This window comes from Lissotriton vulgaris, chromosome 7 (genome assembly GCF_964263255.1).
Source record: "Lissotriton vulgaris chromosome 7, aLisVul1.2, whole genome shotgun sequence".
NCBI classification, from domain to species: Eukaryota; Metazoa; Chordata; class Amphibia; order Caudata; family Salamandridae; genus Lissotriton; species Lissotriton vulgaris.
The window spans coordinates 1,706,737,133-1,706,759,467 of NC_141695.1; the positions used below are offsets into that span (position 1 = coordinate 1,706,737,133).

The following is a 22,335-nucleotide window of genomic DNA, read 5'->3' on the forward strand; positions in this document are numbered from 1 at the left end:
AGTTGTATAACCTCCCACTCCCCCACTCCATCACTCTTCTACACTTGCTACTGGAGTTCCTTAGAGCATGTAAGCCCTAACATCTCTTGGACTCCTTTACAATAGACCTCAGGATCTACGGAACCCTCCTGTGGTGGGTAAACAGAAAGCACCCGATCAACCCAGATTGATCAGATCCCAAATTGATCAGACCCCAACTGCAGTCTGCCAAGCTCACGTCCCACTCCAAGCCTCCTTTGCTGGTGGACCAAGTTCCAGGGCCTCGGAGTGCAGACAGTACCAGTTCTGGTCTAAAAAAGCTCGTCCGCAGGCAGCTACACCGGGTCCGCCCATATTCGGAGTGCCAGACATCCTGTTTAGTGGTCCTTTCAACATATAGCCCATGACTGGCTCCAGTTCACTTTCCATGTCCATATCGTTGACCAGAAGGTACCATGTCAGACAATGCATTGCAAGCCAGGCTCACGGAGAATGGGATTAGAGAGTCCAAATTGCTGTCTAGCAGCACCACCGGTTCTTTAATGTTAAATAAGATTTCAAGAGACTCTTTTCCCACCCCTGGGGACTGGATTTCGAGAGATTCAGGAGAACTGCCATGGGAACCTTGCACCAGCACATCTGCTCAACCATGTTGTTAGGCCTGCCCCTTCCTAAACCTTGTAGTGATAGTTTGGTCAGCCAGTATCATTACCTAGTGTTTGCTAGTGATTGTTTCAAAAGCTAAATCAACTTTTATTTAAATGGACTAGTAGTCAATCTCAGTTGTTCTGAGCTGAATCCGCTGACTGACTCTGTATATATACCTTGATCTCACAACATTGGAATTCTCCCCACCCAACCTAATTCCTCCACCCCACACACTGACCCAAACATACAGATCAAGAGACCAAATATAGAGCAGACTTGCGAAAGCCTCTTTTAAAGTAGGCACAGAAGATAGAAAGAAAACTGAGCCAGCTCACTGTCTCTATAAATGGGCAAAAATGAATGTTCATGGTATTAGATGGTCTTCACTCTTCTACCAGAAACTGATGTCAGTCTCTTCTGTTTGGGAGAAGCAGAGCTGCAACTCGTGTCTTAATTTCTTGTAAGACAATGTGCTGGACATTGGGGCATGGGTTCCGGTTCCTCCATTGAATCAAGGTGTTACCAAATTTAATGATTTACTGGAGACGTTGGGCTGTACCACTGATCTCTAGGACAGTGGCATGAGAAGAGATTTATCTACTAATCTAAAGAGGGCTCTGCAAGTCGGAGGTGCATCTTTATAATATCTATTTGTTAATGACTGCAAAGCATTTATTACAGCGTAGGTGTCCTTCATTAAAATACAGTATATAATTCCATATTTAAAATTTGATCAAATTCTGACTTGGTCTGATTTCCCTAAGGTGAGTGCAGTCGAGGACGTTTTTGGTGTAGATGTCAGTTATATAAACAACACTCTCCAGAAAAAATGTAGCCCGGATTAATCAAAGAAATCCCAGAGCCTACCATCTGCCCTCGAACAGCTAAAGTAATAATAATGATACAATTAAACATTTTGTAGAGGTAGCTCCTGGAGTCATATAGACTATATACTGGTGTCGATAGAGTTCTGGCCATATGTCCTTAACTTAAAAATAGATCCTAGAACTGAGTGACCATCGCCCCCCACAGTTGATGTTAGCGTCCCAACCCTTCTCTTCCACTACCTTGGATAGCAGAGATAATAGTATCATTGTGGACGACACCATACTAAGCAACAACCGACGAGCCCTAAAGTGGGCTCACATTCTAGGGAATAACTATCCATGGCACATATCTACAATGGATCACTGACAAAATATCGACCTACAGGAATATCGAGTCAAAAATATTGAGGGCAAGAATATCGACATCCTATCTACAACATGCTAAGTACAAAAATATCGAAAAAATAATATAGATGTTAAAAATATCGATGTTAAAAATATCGTTTTTTTAAAAATATAAATGTAAAATAAAGTAAATAACACTAATAAATAAATTGTACATAGTTAAAAGTATCTAATGTTTAAAATTAATAAATAATACATATTTAATAATAATACATTAATTAAATAAATACAGTATATATATAATATATATGTACTGAACAATAAATAGTAATAATTATTTTACTAATTTATAATTTAATAAAATATATTCTAATTTACTAATACATTTACAAACATAAAACAATAACATAAATAAAATGTAAAAAATATAAATAATTAAATATTCTTTTAATATTTATAACATTAATTATTTAAAACGTTGGATAGCGTAAGGGTAATAATTACTATTCCCACTCCAGAGAGTGCAACTGTAGGAAAAGTCTTGGATAGCGTAGGAGTATAAATTACTATTCCCACTCCAGAGAGTGCAACAGTAGGGAAAGCGTTGATAGCGTAGGGGTAAAAATTACTATTCCCACTCCAGAGAGTGCAACAGTAGGGAAAGCGTTGGATAGCGTAGGGGTAAAAATTACTATTCCCACTCCTGAGAGTGCAACAGTAGGGAAAGCGTTGGATAGCGTAGGTGTAAAAATTACTATTTCCACTCCAGAGAGTGCAACAGTAGGGAAAGCGTTGGATAGTGTAGGAGTAAAAATTAGTATTCCCACTCCAGAGAGTGCAACGGTAGGGAAAGCGTTGGATAGCGTAGGGGTAAAAATGACTATTCCCACTCCAGAGAGTGCAACAGTAGGGAAAGCGTTGGATAGCGTAGGAGTAAAAATTACTATTCCCACTCCAGAGAGTGCAACAGTAGGGAAAGTGTTGGATAGCGTAGGGGTAACAATTTACTATTCCCACTCCAGAGAGTGCAACAGTAGGGAAAGTGTTGGATAGCGTAGGGGTAAAAATTACTATTCCAACTCCAGAGAGTGCAATAGTAGGGAAAGCGTTGGATAGCGTAGGGGTAAAAATTACTATTTCCACTCCAGAGAGTGCAACAGTAGGGAAAGCGTTGGATAGCGTAGGAGTAAAAATTACTATTCCCACTCCAGAGAGTGCAACAGTAGGGAAAGCGTTGGATAGCGTAGGAGTAAAAATTACTATTCCCACTCCAGAGAGTGCAACAGTAGGGAAAGTGTTGGATAGCGTAGGGGTAACAATGTACTATTCCCACTCCAGAGAGTGCAACAGTAGGGAAAGCGTTGGATAGCGTAGGGGTAAAAATGACTATTCCCACTCCAGAGAGTGCAACAGTAGGGAAAGCGTTGGATAGCGTAGGGGTAAAATTTACTATTCCCACTCCAGAGAGTGCAACAGTAGGGAAAGTATTGGAGAAGCGTAGGGGTTAAAATAACCTACTTATAAATAAAAGCCTTTTTTAGTAATTAAAATTTAAACTATTACATAAATATAAACCATACACAATACCTATACATAATTATTAAAGACATGATTATCAAAATATATTTAGTCCAAATTAAATATTAAAAAATACCAATGTATATTATTTAATGACCAATTAACAATTAATTATCAATTATATTATTAACAAAACAATTAATTTAAATACATTATTACTTAATTACATTTAAATTACTTCCCACCATATTCCCCTATTAACCCACTACCCGCAACAGAACACATTTATCTATTTATGAATTAATGAAAATTATTTACCAATTAATTTAAATTGTTAACCAAATTAGTTTATAATTCCAACTAATTAATAAATAATTAAACATAATTAAATTACTTCCCACCCTATTCCCCTATAAACCGACAACCCGCTACAAAACATATTTATCAATTAATCAATTAATTAAAATTAATTTCCAATTAATTAAAATTAATTAGCAATTTCAAATTAGTTTATAATTACAACTAATTAATAAATAATTAAACATAATTAAATTACTTCCCACCCTATTCCCCTATAAACCCACAACCCACTACAAAACATTATCAATTAATTAATTAATTAAAATTAATTTCCAATTAATTAAAATTAATTAGCAATTAAGAAAAGTTAATTTATAACTCCTACTAATTAATAATTATTTAAACATAATTAGATTACTTCCCACCCTATTCCCCTATAAACCCACAACCCGCTACAGAACATATTTATCAATTAATTAAAATTAATTTCCAATTAATTAAAATTATTTTATAACTCCTACTAAATAATAATTAATTAAACATAATTAAATTACTTCCCACCCTATTCCCCTATAAACCCACTACCCGCTCCGGTACTAAAACATATAATTTGCTTATAAATAAATTTATTAATATATAAAATTAATACACATATAATATTATTTATTTTAAATACTTAACTAACACATATGACACATACATAATAAAAAACAAAAAATCATACAAATATCAATATTAGTATCATCGAAATTAGTAACATCGATATATATGCTATTGATATTACTGACTTCGATATTACTTACATCGATATAAATAATTTCGATATTACTTACCTTTGGATCGATATTCTGTCCAACGATATTCTTGACATCGATATTCTATACCTTCGAAATTTCTAACACGATATTTTGGTAGGTCGATATTTACAGCTCGATATTTTGACTGTGTACCTTCTACAATACTTTTGCAGGTACTATTACGTCTTTCATACACCTACTAGTAGAAAAAATTCCTACGTTAGACCTACATAATACCCTTGTGGAGGCTTTAACTCCAGTTGTAAGCAATATACCTAAGGAGAGTAACGCAGGAATAAAAGACCTGAACGAAGGAGCAAATCCCTGGTATAATAAATATTGCTGGGTAGCAAACGCAGAACTTATCCTGGCAATCAAAAACAACAATATAATTGCAACAAGGGAAAATAGGATTAAATACAAGAGAACCCTTGCGAATGCAAAAAGAAAAACATGGGATGATGATACCTGGACAGACTTAATTAGTGCAGCCAAGTCTAAGGACCGGTCAGGTTTTTGGAGACGAATAGTGAAGGAGAACAAGGCAGTAAAGGTCACTAAGGACCTTTTTATGGATGCCAATACCTGGACTGATCACTTTCCCGTCTCTACACAGATACCGAATGGCAGCAATTCATCCTTACTGTAGATTTGGCACTTACCTCAAAGGTTGCCAACTTACATTTTAGCTTGGAGGAAACAATAGCTGCAATCGAAGCAGTTAACCCAGGGAAAGCTCCCAGACCTGACAAAATTCCGGGAGATTTACTGAAACATGATATTAGTGTTTGGGGACCATACATAAACTACTTGTGCAATGCAATAGTCTCAGGCACACCAATACCCGAAACATGGAAAGGGGCAGAAATGTTTACGATTTTTAAAAAGGGCAACGGATATAATCCTGCAAACTATCGCCCCATTAGTTTAATAGACAAATTACAAAAATAATTTGCTAGGCATATTTTAAATGGACTAAATGAGTGGATTGCAGAGAACAATGTACTTTCAAAATTTCAGGCAGGATTCAGAATCAAAACCAGTACGATTGACTGCAAATACATAAACTTAAGAAAGGGTAATTTGGAAATTGCCTTTGTAGATCTAAAGGCAGCATTCGATCTCCTACCCCGAAACCTATGTTGGGATTCGTTGAGACGTCAAGGGGTTCCAGGCTAATTACTTGTACAAATAATTAGGCTCCACAATGATAATTTCGCTAAAGTAAGATGGGGCCCGAGGGGTGAACTCACCAAGGCTATACCAGTGAGAAGGGGAGTGCACCAGGAGTGCGTATTGGCACCCACCCTGTTCTCGCTGTATGTAAACGACATCCCTAATTATTTGAATGGCTGCCTGAATGATGCACCTAAGTTGGAGGGTGATGCCAGCGCTTTTATTTGCTGACGACACCATTTTAATCTCACAAACCCCAAAAGGACTGCTATGTCTAATGGACTCTTTTTTATATATATTGTACTACGAAAGGCCTTGAAATTAATTTCAGCAAAACCAAATACATGTCAATAAAACCACATAGATCTTTTCAAAAGAATTTAGCGCTTAACAATCAAAAATTAGAGTATGTGCAAAGTTTTAACTATTTAGGCATCACGTTAGATACTAAATTGTCCTGGAAGCTGCAATTGGAAAAAAACAAGATAATCCTGCGTCAAAATTCATTCCCTGTTTTAAAGAAACATGGGGATAGTATCTCGAAAGCAGTGTCCCCAGCCCTGGAGGTATTTAAACACAAAGCACAATCAGCTTCTCTTTATGGAGCTGAAATATGGGGGCCCCACTACAAAAAGAATTCTGAACTAGGAGAAAATATTTTTTTTTACAAAATTATTAAGTCTCCCTCCTAGAGTACCAAGTCCAAGTCCAAAAATTCTTTATTTCGGTCATTTAGACCATAAAAGATACAATACATATTCACATTTAAAACTTTAAATAATGTAAAAACATATTACATACAATTACTTCCCATTATAATCCAGGCACAGATGAGGGTTAAAAAACAGTTCATGACATTGTCTGCACTTTCAATAATTTTTTCCTTATCTGCCACATGGCCGTTAAGAATTTAGCAACTGCAAAAACTATGCGGGGCAGAGTACTAGTTTTCAGTATTCTGTACGCATACAGGTAACTCCTAAATCCCAAGTTCATGCATAGCGGCACCAACCAATATTTTCTGTGTCTATTGTATGCTGGGCAGAAGAACAAGAGATGAGTTTCATCTTCATCTTGGTTATTGCAGCCTGGACAGATTTTGTCATCCCCCTTTAGCCATTTACAAGTGAAGGTTTTAATGGGCAATGTGCCTAACCTCCATTGTGTAAACAATTTTTGTGACAAAATGGGAAAAATAATATCCATAAAACCTTCAAATTTGTAGGAATTTTTGGATTCGAGAAAACGATCAGTTAGGGTGCCGTTATTCGATGCAGAGACCAAAAGTGCTAGTCTATTTTCCTTGTAAATTGGCACCAGCCTTTTGCGGGAAACCCTTTGGCAGCATTGTACAGGATCATCCCACAACTCGGACAAATTCAAACGGTACAATTCTTTCTTCACAAAAGCCAGCCAGGGGATTCTATCACAATGATTCAGGTTCAGAACATGAATGAGGTCTTCTCTATAGTGCGCGAGTTCACTGGTGGACCGGAGCCTATGCCAGAACCTTAAAGGCTTTGACTCAAGCTCCTCAGCAATAGAGGAGAGACCCATATCTAGTCTTAGGGGGAACAGCGGTGTGCCTCGGGGAGGGCCAAGAGGCGTCTAAGGAAATTATTCTCCACTCTGGCGAGTTCTTGCCCTGCTTTGTACCCCCATAATTCACTCCCATAAGTTGAGGCCGCCTTTGCTTGGGTTTTGTACAGTTTTACTGCCGGGCTGATGGGTTTAAAGGTTGAGATGTTTACAACCTTCAGAATTGCACCAGACAATTCAGACAGCTTTAGCCGGGATCTCACTATCTGGGGGTCCCAGGATAAGTTTTTGTGTAGTGTTACCCCCAGATACTGGAAAGTTGTTACCCTTTCTAGGCTAGCTAGCCCCAATGTAGGGTTAGGCCTAGTTTTAGGGGATGGGTTAAAGATCATGAACTTGGTCTTTTCTGTGTTGATCTCTAGACCATGTTGTTTACAGAAAAGGCCAAATCCATCCAAGATTCGCTGGATCCCCATCGGGGATTTGGAAAGCAGGAGGTTGTCATCGGCAAACATTATAGCCGGCACCCTCCTGCCTGCCAAAAAGGGGGCGTCATTGTCCCTAACGTTGTCAAGATGGGATATGACACTGTTAACAAAGAGGCAGAACCGGGTCGGTGCCAGGACACAACCCTGCCTTACCCCTCTGAGAACAGGGAACCTAGATGATAACGCGCCATCCCTCCCGCACCTAACCTGCGCGTAATTGCTATCATGCAGCCTAATTATCGCGTGCAGTAGCTGGGCCGTAACACCCAGCTTCTTCAGAACCTCCCACAGTTTCTTGCATGGAACCAAGTCAAAGGCTGACCTCAGATCCACGAACACCATGTACAGCCTCCCCCCCTCAATCCTCACCGTTTTCCAGTATAGCAGGACGAGGCGGAAAATCTGATCCATGGTGGACGTGTTTTTCCTGAAGCCAGCCTGGAGAGGACTCAGTATTTCATTGGCCTCCATCCAATCTAAAAGGTGGTCCAAGAGAAGGCGAGAGAATAGTTTTTGGGGGACATCTATAAGGCTGATTGGCCTGTAGTTGGCTGGGAGAAGAGGAGAACCCTTCTTAAAAATAGGGACTATCTCCGCCCCCAGCCAAGTACAGGGGATCTCCATTCCTCCTAAGATGGCATTAAAGAGACTAAGGAAATAAGGGCCCCAGATCTCGGAATGGTGTCTAAAGAGATCACCTGGCAGTCTATCAAGACCCGGGGCCTTCCCCATTGCCAGTCTCTCTATTGCACTGACCACCTCACTGAGTGTAAATTCCAAACCAGCTACAGGGATAGATATGGCCTCGGGGGCCGTGTCATTGGGAGATGGAATAGTGTCTTGATACAATTTGCCAAAGTGGGCCTCCCAAACAGAAGAAGCAATGTTGGGTTCCACTGCCGCTTTGGGTTCTCCTGTGCCAGTATTTACCAGGGACCAAAATTTTCTAGAGCCCTTCGCCTCTAATGCTGTGCACAGGTCCTGCCAGCGGTTCCAGTCCCACTCCGACCTTGCCAATGCCATGGCCGCCTTATATTCCCACCCTGTTCTCACTGTATGTAAACAACATCCCTAATTATTTGAATGGCTGCCTGAATGATGCACCTAAGTTGGAGGGTGATGCCAGCGCTTTTATTTGCTGACGACACCATTTTAATCTCACAAACCCCAAAAGGACTGCTATGTCTAATGGTCTCTTTTTATATATATTGTACTACGAAAGGCCTTGAAATGAATTCCAGCAAAACCAAATACATGTCAATAAAACCACATAGATCTTTTCAAAAGAATTTAGCGCTTAAAACTTTGCACATACTCTAATTTTTGATTGTTAACTATTTAGGCATCACGTTAGATACTAAATTGTCCTGGAAGCTGCAATTGGAAAAAAACAAGATAATCCTGCGTCAAAATTCATTCCCTGTTTTAAAGAAACATGGGGATAGTATCTCGAAAGCAGTTTCCCCTGCCCTGGAGGTATTTAAACACAAAGCACAATCAGCTTCTCTTTATGGAGCTGAAATATGGGGGCCCCACTACAAAAAGAATTCGGAACTGGGAGAACATATTTTTTTTTTTAGAAAATTATTAAGTCTCCCTCCTAGAGTACCCTTAATTCCGATTGTCATGGACCTAAATATCAAACGCACCGACTATCATGCTTTATCGAGACCTCTTTTATTCTGGGTGAGGATATGGTCAACTTCAGAGTTGTCACATTGCAAGGAAGGCTTAGAGGAGATCATGAAAATTGATCAGAGTAGGGACATCCCATGGTTTAAACATGTTGCGTCGTGGTTGATGAAGTTGGGCTTATCTCACTACTGGTAAGAACCATCCCAGTTGACATCAGCTTGTAAGAATTTTTTTAAGTCCACCTTCTGGGTTTATATCAACAACAGTGTGCTACATAGCTCTTCCATTGGGTCATTAACATCAAGATTCCTTCTCTTTAAAGATGGAGCAAATTTTGAACCCTTTTTGGACGAGGTACGTCCTCAATTAGCGAAATCCTTGTTCATGAAATTTAGATGTGGGGTGCTTCAAACAAATGCCAATAAATCAAGATGGGGCAATAGTCATGATGGTAAAAGTTGTAAACTGTGCGCACTATGCCCAAACAAGATTAAAGAGAATTATCTACATATACTATTTTCTGTCCCACATATGATACACCTAGGAAAAAATGGATTAAGCTAGTTTGCAAAAACTTGAATACTAGATGCTGCAGTGAGGCGGAACGAATCCTGAAGACAGACTTCACAATTGATTGTTTTCAGTGTAAGTAGATATTTATTCAATGTGAGCCTTATAAGAGCTAAAGTTGGGCTGAAGCTATAATAGGTTAGGACTACGCATATCTCAGTCAATGATTTTAGTGAACTCTGCACTTGCACTTTATGATCTATGGGTGTTTATGGAAAACCATGATTCTGAAATGACTCAAACAAAGTAACTGCATAATTGAAACCATCACTCAAATAGCATTGGATACGTATATGGAAGAAAATGCTACAGATTTTAAAACCATGCAGCCTTTTTTAATTGCCTAGCTTTTATTGTATTTATTGTAGTATATAAGTTTTAACGGAGATAGCTGAATATGCCATATTATTGCCATTTAACCTACCGTGCTGAACTGTAGCCAATATACTTATATCAATCGTATTTTAAATTAAAAAGTGTCCTAAAATGTATCTTTTATGGTTAAAATTAACCGAAATAAAGATTTGATTATGATGATGATACAATTATATAGAGCATGTGACTGCGGGGGGTCTTGTGGCAATGATCACAAAGCTGAGGCAGGCTTTCCTTCTTTACACTCACCATAAACCAGATACCCAGGAGATAGTGCCTAGAGCCCTCTCATTGAAATAACTGCTTCTTATGTCCAGCCCATTAGGTGTTTACTTGCTGACGATTTTTCCCATTGGAGCAGGGTCAAGACTGACTTGCATATGGGTGGGTCTAAACTGAGGTGGCGTGGTGGGCAAAAAAGCCATAGATTAGGATGCAACCCAAGCAATTGCCAGTGGCTGAGATTAATTCAAGCATTTCAGCCATCGCCTTGTTGTTTTTGCATTTTACAACTTAGGTGCACCAGGTATGCCCAGACTTGGGTACTAGGCTCACTGTGCCACTGGAACCAAGCTACACCTGGCTGACGAGCCCTAACTAGTGTTCTTGTGATCCGGTTCAGGGATGACCTGGCCTAGCAGTTTGGGATGGACTGTTCCATAAAGAGCAGGGTCAAGACTGATTTGCATATGGCTGGGTCCAAACTGAGGTCGCATGGTGGGCAAAAACAGATGGATTGGGATGTGGCCCAAGCATTTGCTGGTGGCTGAGATTAATTCATTCATTCCATCCATAACCTTGTTATTTTTGCAAAGCACAGCCAAAGCTGCTTTTTTTTATCCTGGTTTTCTGTTGGGATTTGTGGTTCTTCCATTTCTGGCTAGAAATGCACGTGTTTCAACTGTAGGAAGCAGGTTCTCAGAGCTTTTACTAATGCTCATGCTACTTACTTGTTGTCTACATAATGGTGTAGCAACACAAACTTTTCCTTTTGAAGGGGATTCTCCTGAGTTACTAATGAAAGTCTACTAAGTCCTGAGACTTTATATATTGGCATTGGTGCTAGAGTGGAAATATTTTGATAATGTCAGTCATGTTTTTGTCTTGGAAAACGTGTTGTGACCTTAGACCATCTCAGGCTTAGCCAAAGGAACTTTTAATATGTTGACTGCAGTGCTTTTCCTGTACTTTTCCTTAAACCTATTTAAAAAGCAGCGCTGGTTTTCCCAGCCACTCCAGTACTCCAGTTTAGGAGGGAGACAGTTTTTGGTAGGGGCCAGGACTTCAAGATCGGGCTCCTTTTTCCTAAATTCTTTTCATCACAGACCAGTAGATGGTGGCAGCTGATGTACTTTTAAAATATCTAAAATATCTGTCATTCACATAAGCAATGGGAAATCTAGATCTAGGCACCATAGTTCCTTTTGTCAGTACTGCAGACAACTTTTGGTCGCCATCCAAGATTCTGGATCAGTCCACAAGCCAAATAATTACCGCATACCAGGGTTCTTCCAGTCTGGACCCCAACATTCTTATCTTGATATGCCTTGCAAATTGTTGAGGGATGTCTTTATTTTCTCTTAAGACCACCATTCTATGTTCTGAGGCGAAGCGGCTGTATATTTATGCTGCCGATAAAAGCATTTGATCTGGTGTGTACTGAAGGCATCCTAGAGTTAGCATTGGTGTTTATTTTGGAAGGGAGCTAATAAGGCTCCACAAGGAAACCAATGGTCTGTGGCAGCTGATAAGTTTCGAAAGTGGTTGAAAGTGAATATTTGCTTAGTATTACACTGAACAAGTTTCATAGGAGGGTTCAAGGCTGGGCAACTCCAGAGAAAATATGTGCTTTGGTATTTCTGCTTGAAATGTACACGTGTACCTACCATTCCTCTAATTACTAAATGTGGTTACAGAAGCTTGAAAGTGGATTCTCCTTTTAGCATAGTGAACCTTCGTATTTTATTTGCTTATTTGTATTTGTTTTTGGATTTATAGAGCGCCTTATCACCCAGGGGTCTCTAAGCGCTTGCCTGTCCTTGTCCAAGGTAGCTGTCGTGTTGTTCTACTAATCCGTGGGATCTGCTCATTGTTTGGACAACATAAACTAAGGGCTTGGGGTCAAGACTGATTTTGAACATCCCTGCAGGATATGTTGGCCTTAAGACCAACCAGCCCACAGTGCCACCATAAGGCCCCTAACCTTAGCAGAGAGAGAATGGACTCTGGCAACCACTGAACATGACAACCCTGATCCCTCTGGGATCGTGGAAACAGTACAGAATCTTTTGCTCCGTTACTTTTACCTTTGTTTTTGTCAGTGAATTTTTAGTGCATTTCTAGCGTAAAGAAATATTTTAGTAACATATCTAAGTAGGCTTACCCGGTCAGGGTACCCATGCCCTTTCTGCTTATGTGTTTTTTAAAATTTTATTTCCATGACATGGGAACTGAGTCCCTGAGTCTTAAAATGGTGACTGTAACATTTCTCTTCATGTTGTAACCAGCCACTCTCAGCCCTCAGTCCAGTCCATCTTCATGCCTCACTTACTAATTTAGTACCTCTATACTTCCTCAGTAGTACCGCGTCGCTAAATATTTATACATTTGAAGCATAATTTCGCTAATAAAGCTGAACGGATTTAAACCAAACCACAAAAGGCAGGCTTTCTGGGTAAATATCTAGCGTCTGCCAAATTTGGTGTAATTCTGTTTAGCTGTAGCGTTGTTTTAAAGCAGAAATGCTAATTTGAAACAGTTGCATTTTAAAATACATGTAGTGCTTCTGTAATCTGTCAGAGAATGCTTTGCATTTTGTTATTATGGAGGAATAATTGAGTGAAGGTAAGTTTTGCTCAAAAGTTGCAGAGATCATCAAACTCTGCCATCTTTCCCCCCCCTCAGAGTTGAACTGTTTCTGCTTATTAGTTACCAGAGTTCAAAGTTGGTTTAGCAGTGCAATGGCTAAATATCACTGAGTAGAACTATCCTTTGCTCAGTTGTCTAACATTTTTAAAGTGTCATGTAATGTTCCAATCCCACCAAGAGATGGCGGGAGCCAACGAAGAATACCCGGAAGCAAACTTGCTCGATTACTTTTATTGAGGGGTAACCATGTATTCTTTGATCTTCGGAATTTGTCTGTAGGCTCCAGGTGCACCTTTAATTGCACGGCAGGTGACGCCGACCATCATCAAGCAAGTCTCTCAAGCACAGACGACGGTACAGCCCACAACAACGCTACAGCGTCCACCTGTAGTACAGGTAAGTTTCCAAATGGTCTCTTAAGGCTAATGTTTAATGTGTTTAACCATCACTTGTAATTCCCTATACTCCTAACGGAATAAAAGGTATTTGACTGTTAACATTCAATACACAGAATTAATTGTTGGAAGAGGTGAGAATGAAAGAAATGGCATTGATTTGGTATCATTTTGTGAATCTTGAATCGCAGTTGGGCCAGTGTCCTGATCTATAAGCGGGCCTGCGTCTGTCCTCTGAATCCTTGTTCAGTATTTTAAATAACTTTCTCTGTGGTTTTTATATTGCTTATCCCAGCCACGACAGAGGAACATAAGATTTTATTACACAAGACCAAACAAATTTGCTATGCATTTCACAAGTAGGGAACGATAAAGAAACAAGTAGCAAGATCTTAAGTAGAAGTTATGGAATAAGAAAAGGGTTAACCAATGGGGGAGCACTAAATGCTATACACATGGCTCTGCAAGTGACTTGCTACTGACAACCTGTGATTTGCAGGTCATGTTTTCGAGATCCTGCGAGGCTAGCTCTACTTTATTCATTCTCAGGGGTTGATCTGAGCACTTTTAAACCCTATATATTAGTAACACACGTAATGCTCTTTAAACTGCAAGTGTGGCATGAAACTAAATTATTACAGCTCTTCTGACGGTGACGGGCAAGACTCCTCCAAGCACTGGTGGCTGGTGAAATTGGTGCAGGATGTATGTACGTGCTTTGCTGGTTTATAATTCCTGTCTTGGGTGCAGACGGTGTGTTGTGTGGCAGTGAAAATGATATTCTGTGTGCTCCCTCCCACTGTACCCTAGCCCTTCTCTCTTGCCTATGCCTGTCCTGCCTGTCCACCCTTTAGTATATTGTGTTCCATAGAGATGGAGATTAAGGTTATGCGGATTGTTGTGATCTTCGCCTTTCCCACTAAGCTGGAGGACCAAAGGAAATCACTGATATTGGTCAGCAGGTTACAGTTTATTTTTAACAGCATTTCCTTGAAAGTCGGATTTTGTTGCACAAATTTTGTGTCTTATGACCATGCCTTAAACTTCTAAGATTTCATCCATTTTAAAGTGCTGTGCCAGACTGCAATGTTCAGCCATGCAATTGTTCCACGCAAAGGTGTATTGTGCTGTCCTAGCATGTTTAGCTGCGAAGAAAGCTTGGCTGTAGAGCTGCATAATACGGTCTTTTGCTTCGCCATTGAGCTCTGGGTGACTGGCCGTCATGCAGGTGCCAGCCCTGCTCACACAGCTGGCTTTCCAGAGCACTGTGGAGCACTCTTTCTTGGTCAATAAGAATTTGGAAATGGAACAGTGTGGGGTTGATTTGTATCACACATTTTCCCAGACAGGATGTGGATTCCTAGCTATAGTTTCAGAAACCGGTTTAGGTTGGTTCTCAATCAAATATAATATTTTTGGTATTTAGCAATGATGCTTGCTCCAGGCAGTAATATCCCAAACAAGTGCACAATAGTGTCAGCTCTCTGCATTAGCCTGTCTTCTGCCTTCCTGAAGCTATAATCCGGGACAGACAAAATGGTAAGCCCTGCCTAGAAACTTCCTCACTGTGAACAACAGAAATTGCGGTTCCACTCCTCTCTCTGCCAAACGTTGCCATCTAGTAATTTGCAGTTCTCAGGAAGAGTTGATCATCAGCCCTTTGCAAACAAATTCCTCATGGAATTTCAGAAGACATCCGTCTCCATCCTTCCTCATTTCAGTGTCTGAATATCCACCTTCCAGCCACAGGAATGCAAGTAATAAATGTCCTCGGTTGAGGAAGTGTCGTCCACACCATATTGTGTGCCACGGAAACTTAGGGGGCCATCCAAAATAATTTCCACAGGTCTTAGTAATCTGGTTCTCACCTCACTGAGATTTTCCCTCGTTTGTCACAATCTTGCGGCACACATACTCCGCACAGGCGCGCAACACCCATTGGACTCCAAGGGCTTCAGCCCCCCGTCTTGTGTGGCAGCCTGGGATGAGATAGACCCCCCCTCCCCCACCCCCCAAATGTGGCTCTAGTTGCGCCTCTGACTCCGCATGCACACAGAATGTCAGTGAACGGATATGGGGTTACAGAGCAATGAAACTTTACGTTAAGAGCCAGTAGACTGCCCTCTATCGACACAAACGTCTAGTCATATGAAGCATTCACACAGCTTGGTACAATGCTACCTGTGTGACTCACCGGAGCAGGGGGGCCTACCCCTGCTACGAGGATACCCTTGTACGCCCCTCCAACTAGTATAACAATTTCTGGACCTCTCATTACTAGGGTCAGGCCTAGGCCTCTGTGTACAATGTAGATTAGTGTGATGCTGGGTCCCAAAAATGCAGGATACCTGTTTCACATGCAGACCAGGCACTCCGGTCAGGGGTACATAACAGCTTATCATGGAGGGGAAATTCTGGTTCTATTAGCAACATTTTAGTGTTGGTTTGCCTCTGATTAATATAAATACATTGACAAATGATCGACATGTTGTGGTACAAACACATCTAGAACACAAGCAGGTTGACACTCTAGGTGCAGGTGCACAGTGTATCTTTGTTGCACAATCCTGGAATATCTAGGCTAGGAGTTGTTTCACAGTGGGGTTGCGTGGCACACTCCTGGAATATCTAGGCTAGGAGTGGTTGCACTGTCCTGGGATATCTAGGCTAGGAGTGGTTGCACAGTGGGGCTGCGTGGCACAGTCCTGGGAGATCTCGGCTAGGAGTGGTTGCACAGTCCTGGAATGTCTAGGCTAAGAGTGATTGCACAGTCCTGAAATATCTAGGGTAGGAGTGGTTGCACAGCCCTGGAATATCTAGGCTAGGAGTGTTTGCATAGTGGGGCTGCGTGGCACAGTCCTGGAATATCTAGGTTAGGAGTGGTTGCATAGTGGGGCTGCGTGTCACAGTCCTGGAATATCTAGGTTAGGAGTGGTTGCATAGTGGGGCTGTGTGGTACAGTCCTGGAATATCTAGGCTAGGAGTGGTTGCACAGTGTAGCTGTGTGCACAGTCCTGGAATATCTAGGCTAGGAGTGGTTGCATAGTGGGGCTGCGTGGCACAGTCCTGAATATCTAGGCTAGGAGTGGTTGCACAGTGTGGCTGCGTGGCACAGTCCTGACTATCTAGGCTAGGAGTGGTTGCATAGTGGGGCTGTGTGGTATATCCTGGAATATCTAGGCTACGAGTGGTTGCACAGTGTAGCTGTGTGCACAGTCCTGGAATATCTAGGCTAGGAGTGGTTGCATAGTGGGGCTGCGTGGCACAGTCCTGAATATCTAGGCTAGGAGTGGTTGCACAGTGGGGCTGCGTGGCACAGTCCTGAATATCTAGGCTAGGAGGGGTTGCACAGTGGGGCTGCGTGGCACAGTCTTCGAATATCTCGGCTAGGAGTGGTTGCATAGTGGAGCTGCGTGGCAGTCCTGACTATCTAGGCTAGGAGTGGTTGCACAGTCCTGGAATATCTAGGTTAGGAGTGGTTGCACAGTGGGGCTGCGTGGAACAGTCCAGAATATCTAGGCTAGGAGTGGTTCCACAGTCCTGGGATATCTAGGCTAGGAGTGTTTGCATAGTGGGGTTGTGTGATATGCTGAATTCATTGTATTTATTCTTAAACGCACTACACCAGTGTAATAATTAAGTTACCAGGACACAGGATGAATGTAGTATCTTGAAGTTTATTCCAATATAAGGATCCATTCCAACAGGCTTCATACAGAAACAGCAACTGCTGAAGTTTACCTTCAAAGCTCAAGTAGAACCCATTGAGCTCACAGTGACATAAAGTATGACCCATCAAACATTCCAACAATGACTTAAGAGAACTCTAAAGAGCAAGAATAAATACAATGAATTCAGCAGATCATAGGCATGCTTGGCACAGTCCTAAATACCTAGGCTAGGAGTGGTTGCACAGTGGGGCTACGTGACACAGTCCTGGGGTATCTAGGCTAGGAGTGGTTTCACAGTCCTGGGATATCTAGGCTAGGAGTGGTTGCCCAGTCCTGAATATCTAGGCTAGGAGTGGTTACACAGTCCTGGGATATCTAGGCTAGGAGTGGTTGCACAGTCCTGGGATATCTAGGCTAGGAGTGGTTGCACAGTCCTGGGATATCTAGGCTAGGAGTGGTTGCACAGTTCTGAATATCTAGGCTAGGAGTGGTCGCATAGTGGGGCTGCGTGGCACTGTCCTGAATATCTAGGCTAGGAGCGGTTGCACAGTGGGGCTGTGTGGCACAGTCCTCGGATATCTAGGCTAGGAGTGGTCGCATGGTGGGGCTGCGTGGCACTGTCCTGAATATCTAGGCTAGGAGTGGTTGCACAGTGGGGCTGTGTGGCACAGTCCTCGGATATCTAGGCTAGGAGTGGTTGCACAGTCCTCGGATATCTAGGCTAGGAGTGGTTGCATAGTGGGGCTGCATTGCACTGTCCTGAATATCTAGGCTAGGAGTGGTTGCACAGCGTGGCTGTGTGGCCCTGTTCTGGAATATCTAGGCTAGGAGCAACAATCATGGAATATCTAGGCTAGGAGTGGTTGCACAGTGGGGCTGTGTAGCACAGTCCTGGGATATCTCGGCTAGAGTGGTTGCACAGTGGGGCTGCGTAGCACAGTCCTGGGATATCTCGGCTAGGCGTGGTTCCACAGTCCTGGGATATCTAGGCTAGGAGTGGCTGCACAGTACTGAATATCTAGGCTAGGAGTGGTTGCATAGTGGGGCTGCGTGGCACTGTCATGGATATGTAGGCTAGGAGTGGTTGCACAGTGGAGCTGTGTGGCACTGTCCTGGGATATAGGCTTGGAGTGGTTGCACAGTGGGGTTGTGTGCCACGGTCCTGGGATATCTAGGCTAGGAGTGGTTGCACAGTGGGGCTGTGTGGCACAGTCCTGGGATATCTAGGCTAGGAGTGGTTGCACAGTGGGGCTGTGTGGCACTGTCCTGGGATATCTAGGCTAGAGTGGTTGCACAGTGGGGCTGCGTAGCACAGTCCTGGGATATCTCGGCTAGGCGTGGTTCCACAGTCCTGGGATATGTAGGCTAGGAGTGGCTGCACAGTCCTGAATATCTAGGCTAGGAGTGGTTGCATAGTGGGGCTGCGTGGCACTGTCATGGATATGTAGGCTAGGAGTGGTTGCACAGTGGAGCTGTGTGGCACTGTCCTGGGATATAGGCTTGGAGTGGTTGCACAGTGGGGCTGTGTGGCACGGTCCTGGGGTATCTAGGCTAGGAGTGGTTGCACAGTCCTGGGATATATAGGCTAGGAGTAGTTGCACAGTCCTGAATATCTAGGCTAGGGATGGTTGCACAGTCTTGGGATATCTAGGCTAGGAGTGGTTGCACAGTCCTGGGATATCTAGGCTAGGAGTGGTTTCACAGTCCTGGGATATATAGGCTAGGAGTAGTTGCACAGTCCTGAATATCTAGGCTAGGGATGGTTGCACAGTCCTGGGATATCTAGGCTAGGAGTGGTTGCACAGTCCTGGGTTATCTAGGCTAGGAGTGGTTTCACAGTCCTGGGATATATAGGCTAGGAGTGGTTGCCCAGTCCTGGGATATATAGGCTAGGAGTGGTTGCACAGTCCTGAATATCTAGGCTAGGAGTGGTTACATAGTGGGGCTGCGAGCAACAGTCATGGAATATCTAGGCTAGGAGTGGTTGCACAGTGTGGCTACGTGGCACAGTCCTGAACATCTAGGCTAGGAGTAACAGTCATGGAATATCTACGCTAGGAGTGGTTGCACAGTGGGGCTGTGTGGCACTGTCCTGGATATCTAGGCTTGGAGTGGTTGCACAGTGGGGCTGTGTGGCACTGTCCTGGATATCTAGGCTTGGAGTGGTTGCACAGTGGGGCTGTTTGGCATAGTCCTGGGATATCTAGGCTAGGAGTGGTTGCATAGTGGGGCTGCGTAGCACTGTCCTGAATATCTAGGCTAGGAGTGGTTGCACAGTGGGGCTGTGTGGCACAGTCCTCGGATATCTAGGCTAGGAGTGGTTGCATAGTGGAGCTGCGTTGCACTGTCCTGAATATCTAGGTTAGGAGTGGTTGCACAGTGGGGCTGTGTGGCACAGTCCTGGGATATCAAGGCTAGGAGTGGTTGCACAGTCCTCGGATATTTAGGCTAGGAGTGGTTGCATAGTGGAGCTGTGTTGCACTGTCCTGAATATCTAGGTTAGGAGTGGTTGCACAGTGGGGCTGTGTGGCACAGTCCTTGAATATCTAGGTTAGGAGTGGTTGCATAGTGGGGCTGTGTGGCACAGTTCTGAATATCTAGGCTAGGAGTGGTTGCACAGTCCTCGGATATTTAGGCTAGGAGTGGTTGCACAGTGGGGCTGCGTTGCACTGTCCTGAATATCTAGGCTAGGAGTGGTTGCACAGCGTGGCTGAGTGGCACAGTTCTGGAATATCTAGGCTAGGAGTGTTTGCATAGTGGGGCTGCGTGGCACAGTCATGGAATATCTAGGTTAGGAGTGGTTACATAGTGGGGCTGTGTGGCACAGTTCTGAATATCTAGGCTAGGAGTGGTTGCATAGTGGGGCTGTGTGGTACAGTCCTGGAATATCTAGGCTAGGAATGGTTGCATAGTGGGGCTGCGTTGCACTGTCCTGAATATCTAGGCTAGGAGTGGTTGCACAGTGTAGCTGTGTGCACAGTCCTGGAATATCTAGGCTAGGAGTGGTTGCACAGTGTAACTGTGTGCACAGTCCTGGAATATCTAGGCTAGGAGTGGTTGCATAGTGGGGCTGCGTGGCACAGTCCTGAATATCTAGGCTAGGAGTGGTTGCACAGTGGGGCTGCGTGGCACAGTCTTCGAATATCAAGGCTAGGAGTGGTTGCATAGTGGAGCTGCGTGGCACAGTCTTCGAATATCTCGGCTAGGAGTGGTTGCATAGTGGAGCTGCGTGGCAGTCCTGACTATCTAGGCTAGGAGTGGTTGCACAGTCCTGGAATATCTAGGTTAGGAGTGGTTGCACAGTGGGGCTGCGTGGAACAGTCCAGAATATCTAGGCTAGGAGTGGTTGCACAGTCCTGGAATATCTAGGCTAGGAGTGGTTGCACAGTGGGGCTGCGTAGCACAGTCCTGAATATCTAGGCTAGGAGTGGTTGCACAGTGTTTCTGTGTGGCACAGTCCTGGGATATCTAGGCTTGGAGTGGTTGCACAGTGGGGCTGTGTAGCACAGTCCTGGGATATCTTGGCTAGGCGTGGTTCCACAGTCCTGGGATATCTAGGCTAGGAGTGGCTGCACAGTCCTGAATATCTAGGCTAGGAGTGGTTGCACAGTGTGGCTGTGTAGCACAGTCCTGGGATATCTCGGCTAGGCGTGGTTCCACAGTCCTGGGATATCTAGGCTAGGAGTGGCTGCACAGTCCTGAATATCTAGGCTAGGAGTGGTTGCACAGTGGGGCTGCGTAGCACAGTCCTGAATATCTAGGCTAGGAGTGGTTGCACAGTGTGGCTGTGTGGCACAGTCCTGTGATATCTAGGCTAGGAGTGGTTGCACAGTGGAGCTGTGTGGCACTGTCCTGGGATATAGGCTTGGAGTGGTTGCACAGTGGGGCTGTGTGGCACGGTCCTGGGATATCTAGGCTAGGAGTGGTTGCACAGTGGGGCTGTGTGGCACTGTCCGTGCAATCTAGGCTAGGAGTGGTTGCACAGTCCTGGGATATCTAGGCTAGGAGTGGCTTCACAGTCCTGGGATATATAGGCTAGGAGTGGTTGCATAGTCCTGGGATATATAGGCTAGGAGTGGTTGCACAGTCCTGAATATCTAGGCTAGGAGTAGTTGCACAGTGTGGCTGTGTGGCACAGTCCCGAATATCTAAGCTAGGAGTGGTTGCACAGTGTGGCTACGTGGCACAGTCCTGAATATCTAGGCTAGGAGCAACAGTCATGGAATATCTACGCTAGGAGTGGTTGCACAGTGGAGCTGTGTGGCACTGTCCTGGATATCTAGGCTAGGAGCGGTTGCATAGTGGGGCTGCGTAGCACTGTCCTGAATATCTAGGCTAGGAGCGGTTGCACAGTGGGGCTGTGTGGCACAGTCCTGGGATATCTAGGCTAGAGTGGTTGCACAGTGGGGCTGCATAGCACAGTCCTGGGATATCTAGGCTAGAGTGGTTGCACAGTGGGGCTGCGTAGCACAGTCCTGGGATATCTCGGCTAGGCGTGGTTCCACAGTCCTGGGATATCTAGGCTAGGAGTTGCTGCACAGTCATGGATATCTAGGCTAGGAGTGGTTGCACAGTGGAGCTGTGTGGCACTGTCCTGGGATATAGGCTTGGAGTGGTTGCACAGTGGGGCTGTGTGGCACGGTCCTGGGATATCTAGGCTAGGAGTGGTTGCACAGTGGGGCTGTGTGGCACTGTCCGTGCAATCTAGGCTAGGAGTGGTTTCACAGTCCTGGGATATATAGGCTAGGAGTGGTTGCACAGTCCTGAATATCTAGGCTAGGAGTGGTTACATAGTGGGGCTGCGATCAACAGTCATGGAATATCTAGGCTAGGAGTGGTTGCACAGTGGGGCTGTGTGGCACTGTCCTGGATATCTAGGCTTGGAGTGGTTGCACAGTGGGTCTGTGTGGCACTGTCCTGAATATCTAGGCTTGGAGTGGTTGCACAGTGGGGCTGTTTGGCACAGTCCTGGATATCTAGGCTTGGAGTGGTTGCACAGTGGGTCTGTGTGGCACTGTCCTGGATATCTAGGCTAGGAGTGGTTGCATAGTGGGGCTGCGTAGCACTGTCCTGAATATCTAGGCTAGGAGTGGTTGCACAGTGGGGCTGTGTGGCACAGTCCTGGAATATCTAGGCTAGGAGTGTTTGCATAGAGGGGCTCTGATAATTAGGCTATTAGTGGTTGCATAGTGGAGCTGCGTTGC

General features: G+C 43.8%; 1 protein-coding gene across 4 annotated transcripts in view; it reads left to right on the forward strand.

Moving 5' to 3' along the window:
- Positions 1–22,335, forward strand: part of TAF4 (TATA-box binding protein associated factor 4) — a 241,635-nt gene that overhangs the window by 151,276 nt on the left and 68,024 nt on the right. For all 4 annotated transcript variants that reach the window (XM_086932869.1, XM_086932872.1, XM_086932870.1 and 1 more), the window contains exon 4: positions 13,345–13,461. In XM_086932869.1, coding sequence (XP_086788995.1) covers positions 13,345–13,461 — 117 coding nt within the window. The remainder of the gene's footprint in view (positions 1–13,344; positions 13,462–22,335) is intronic.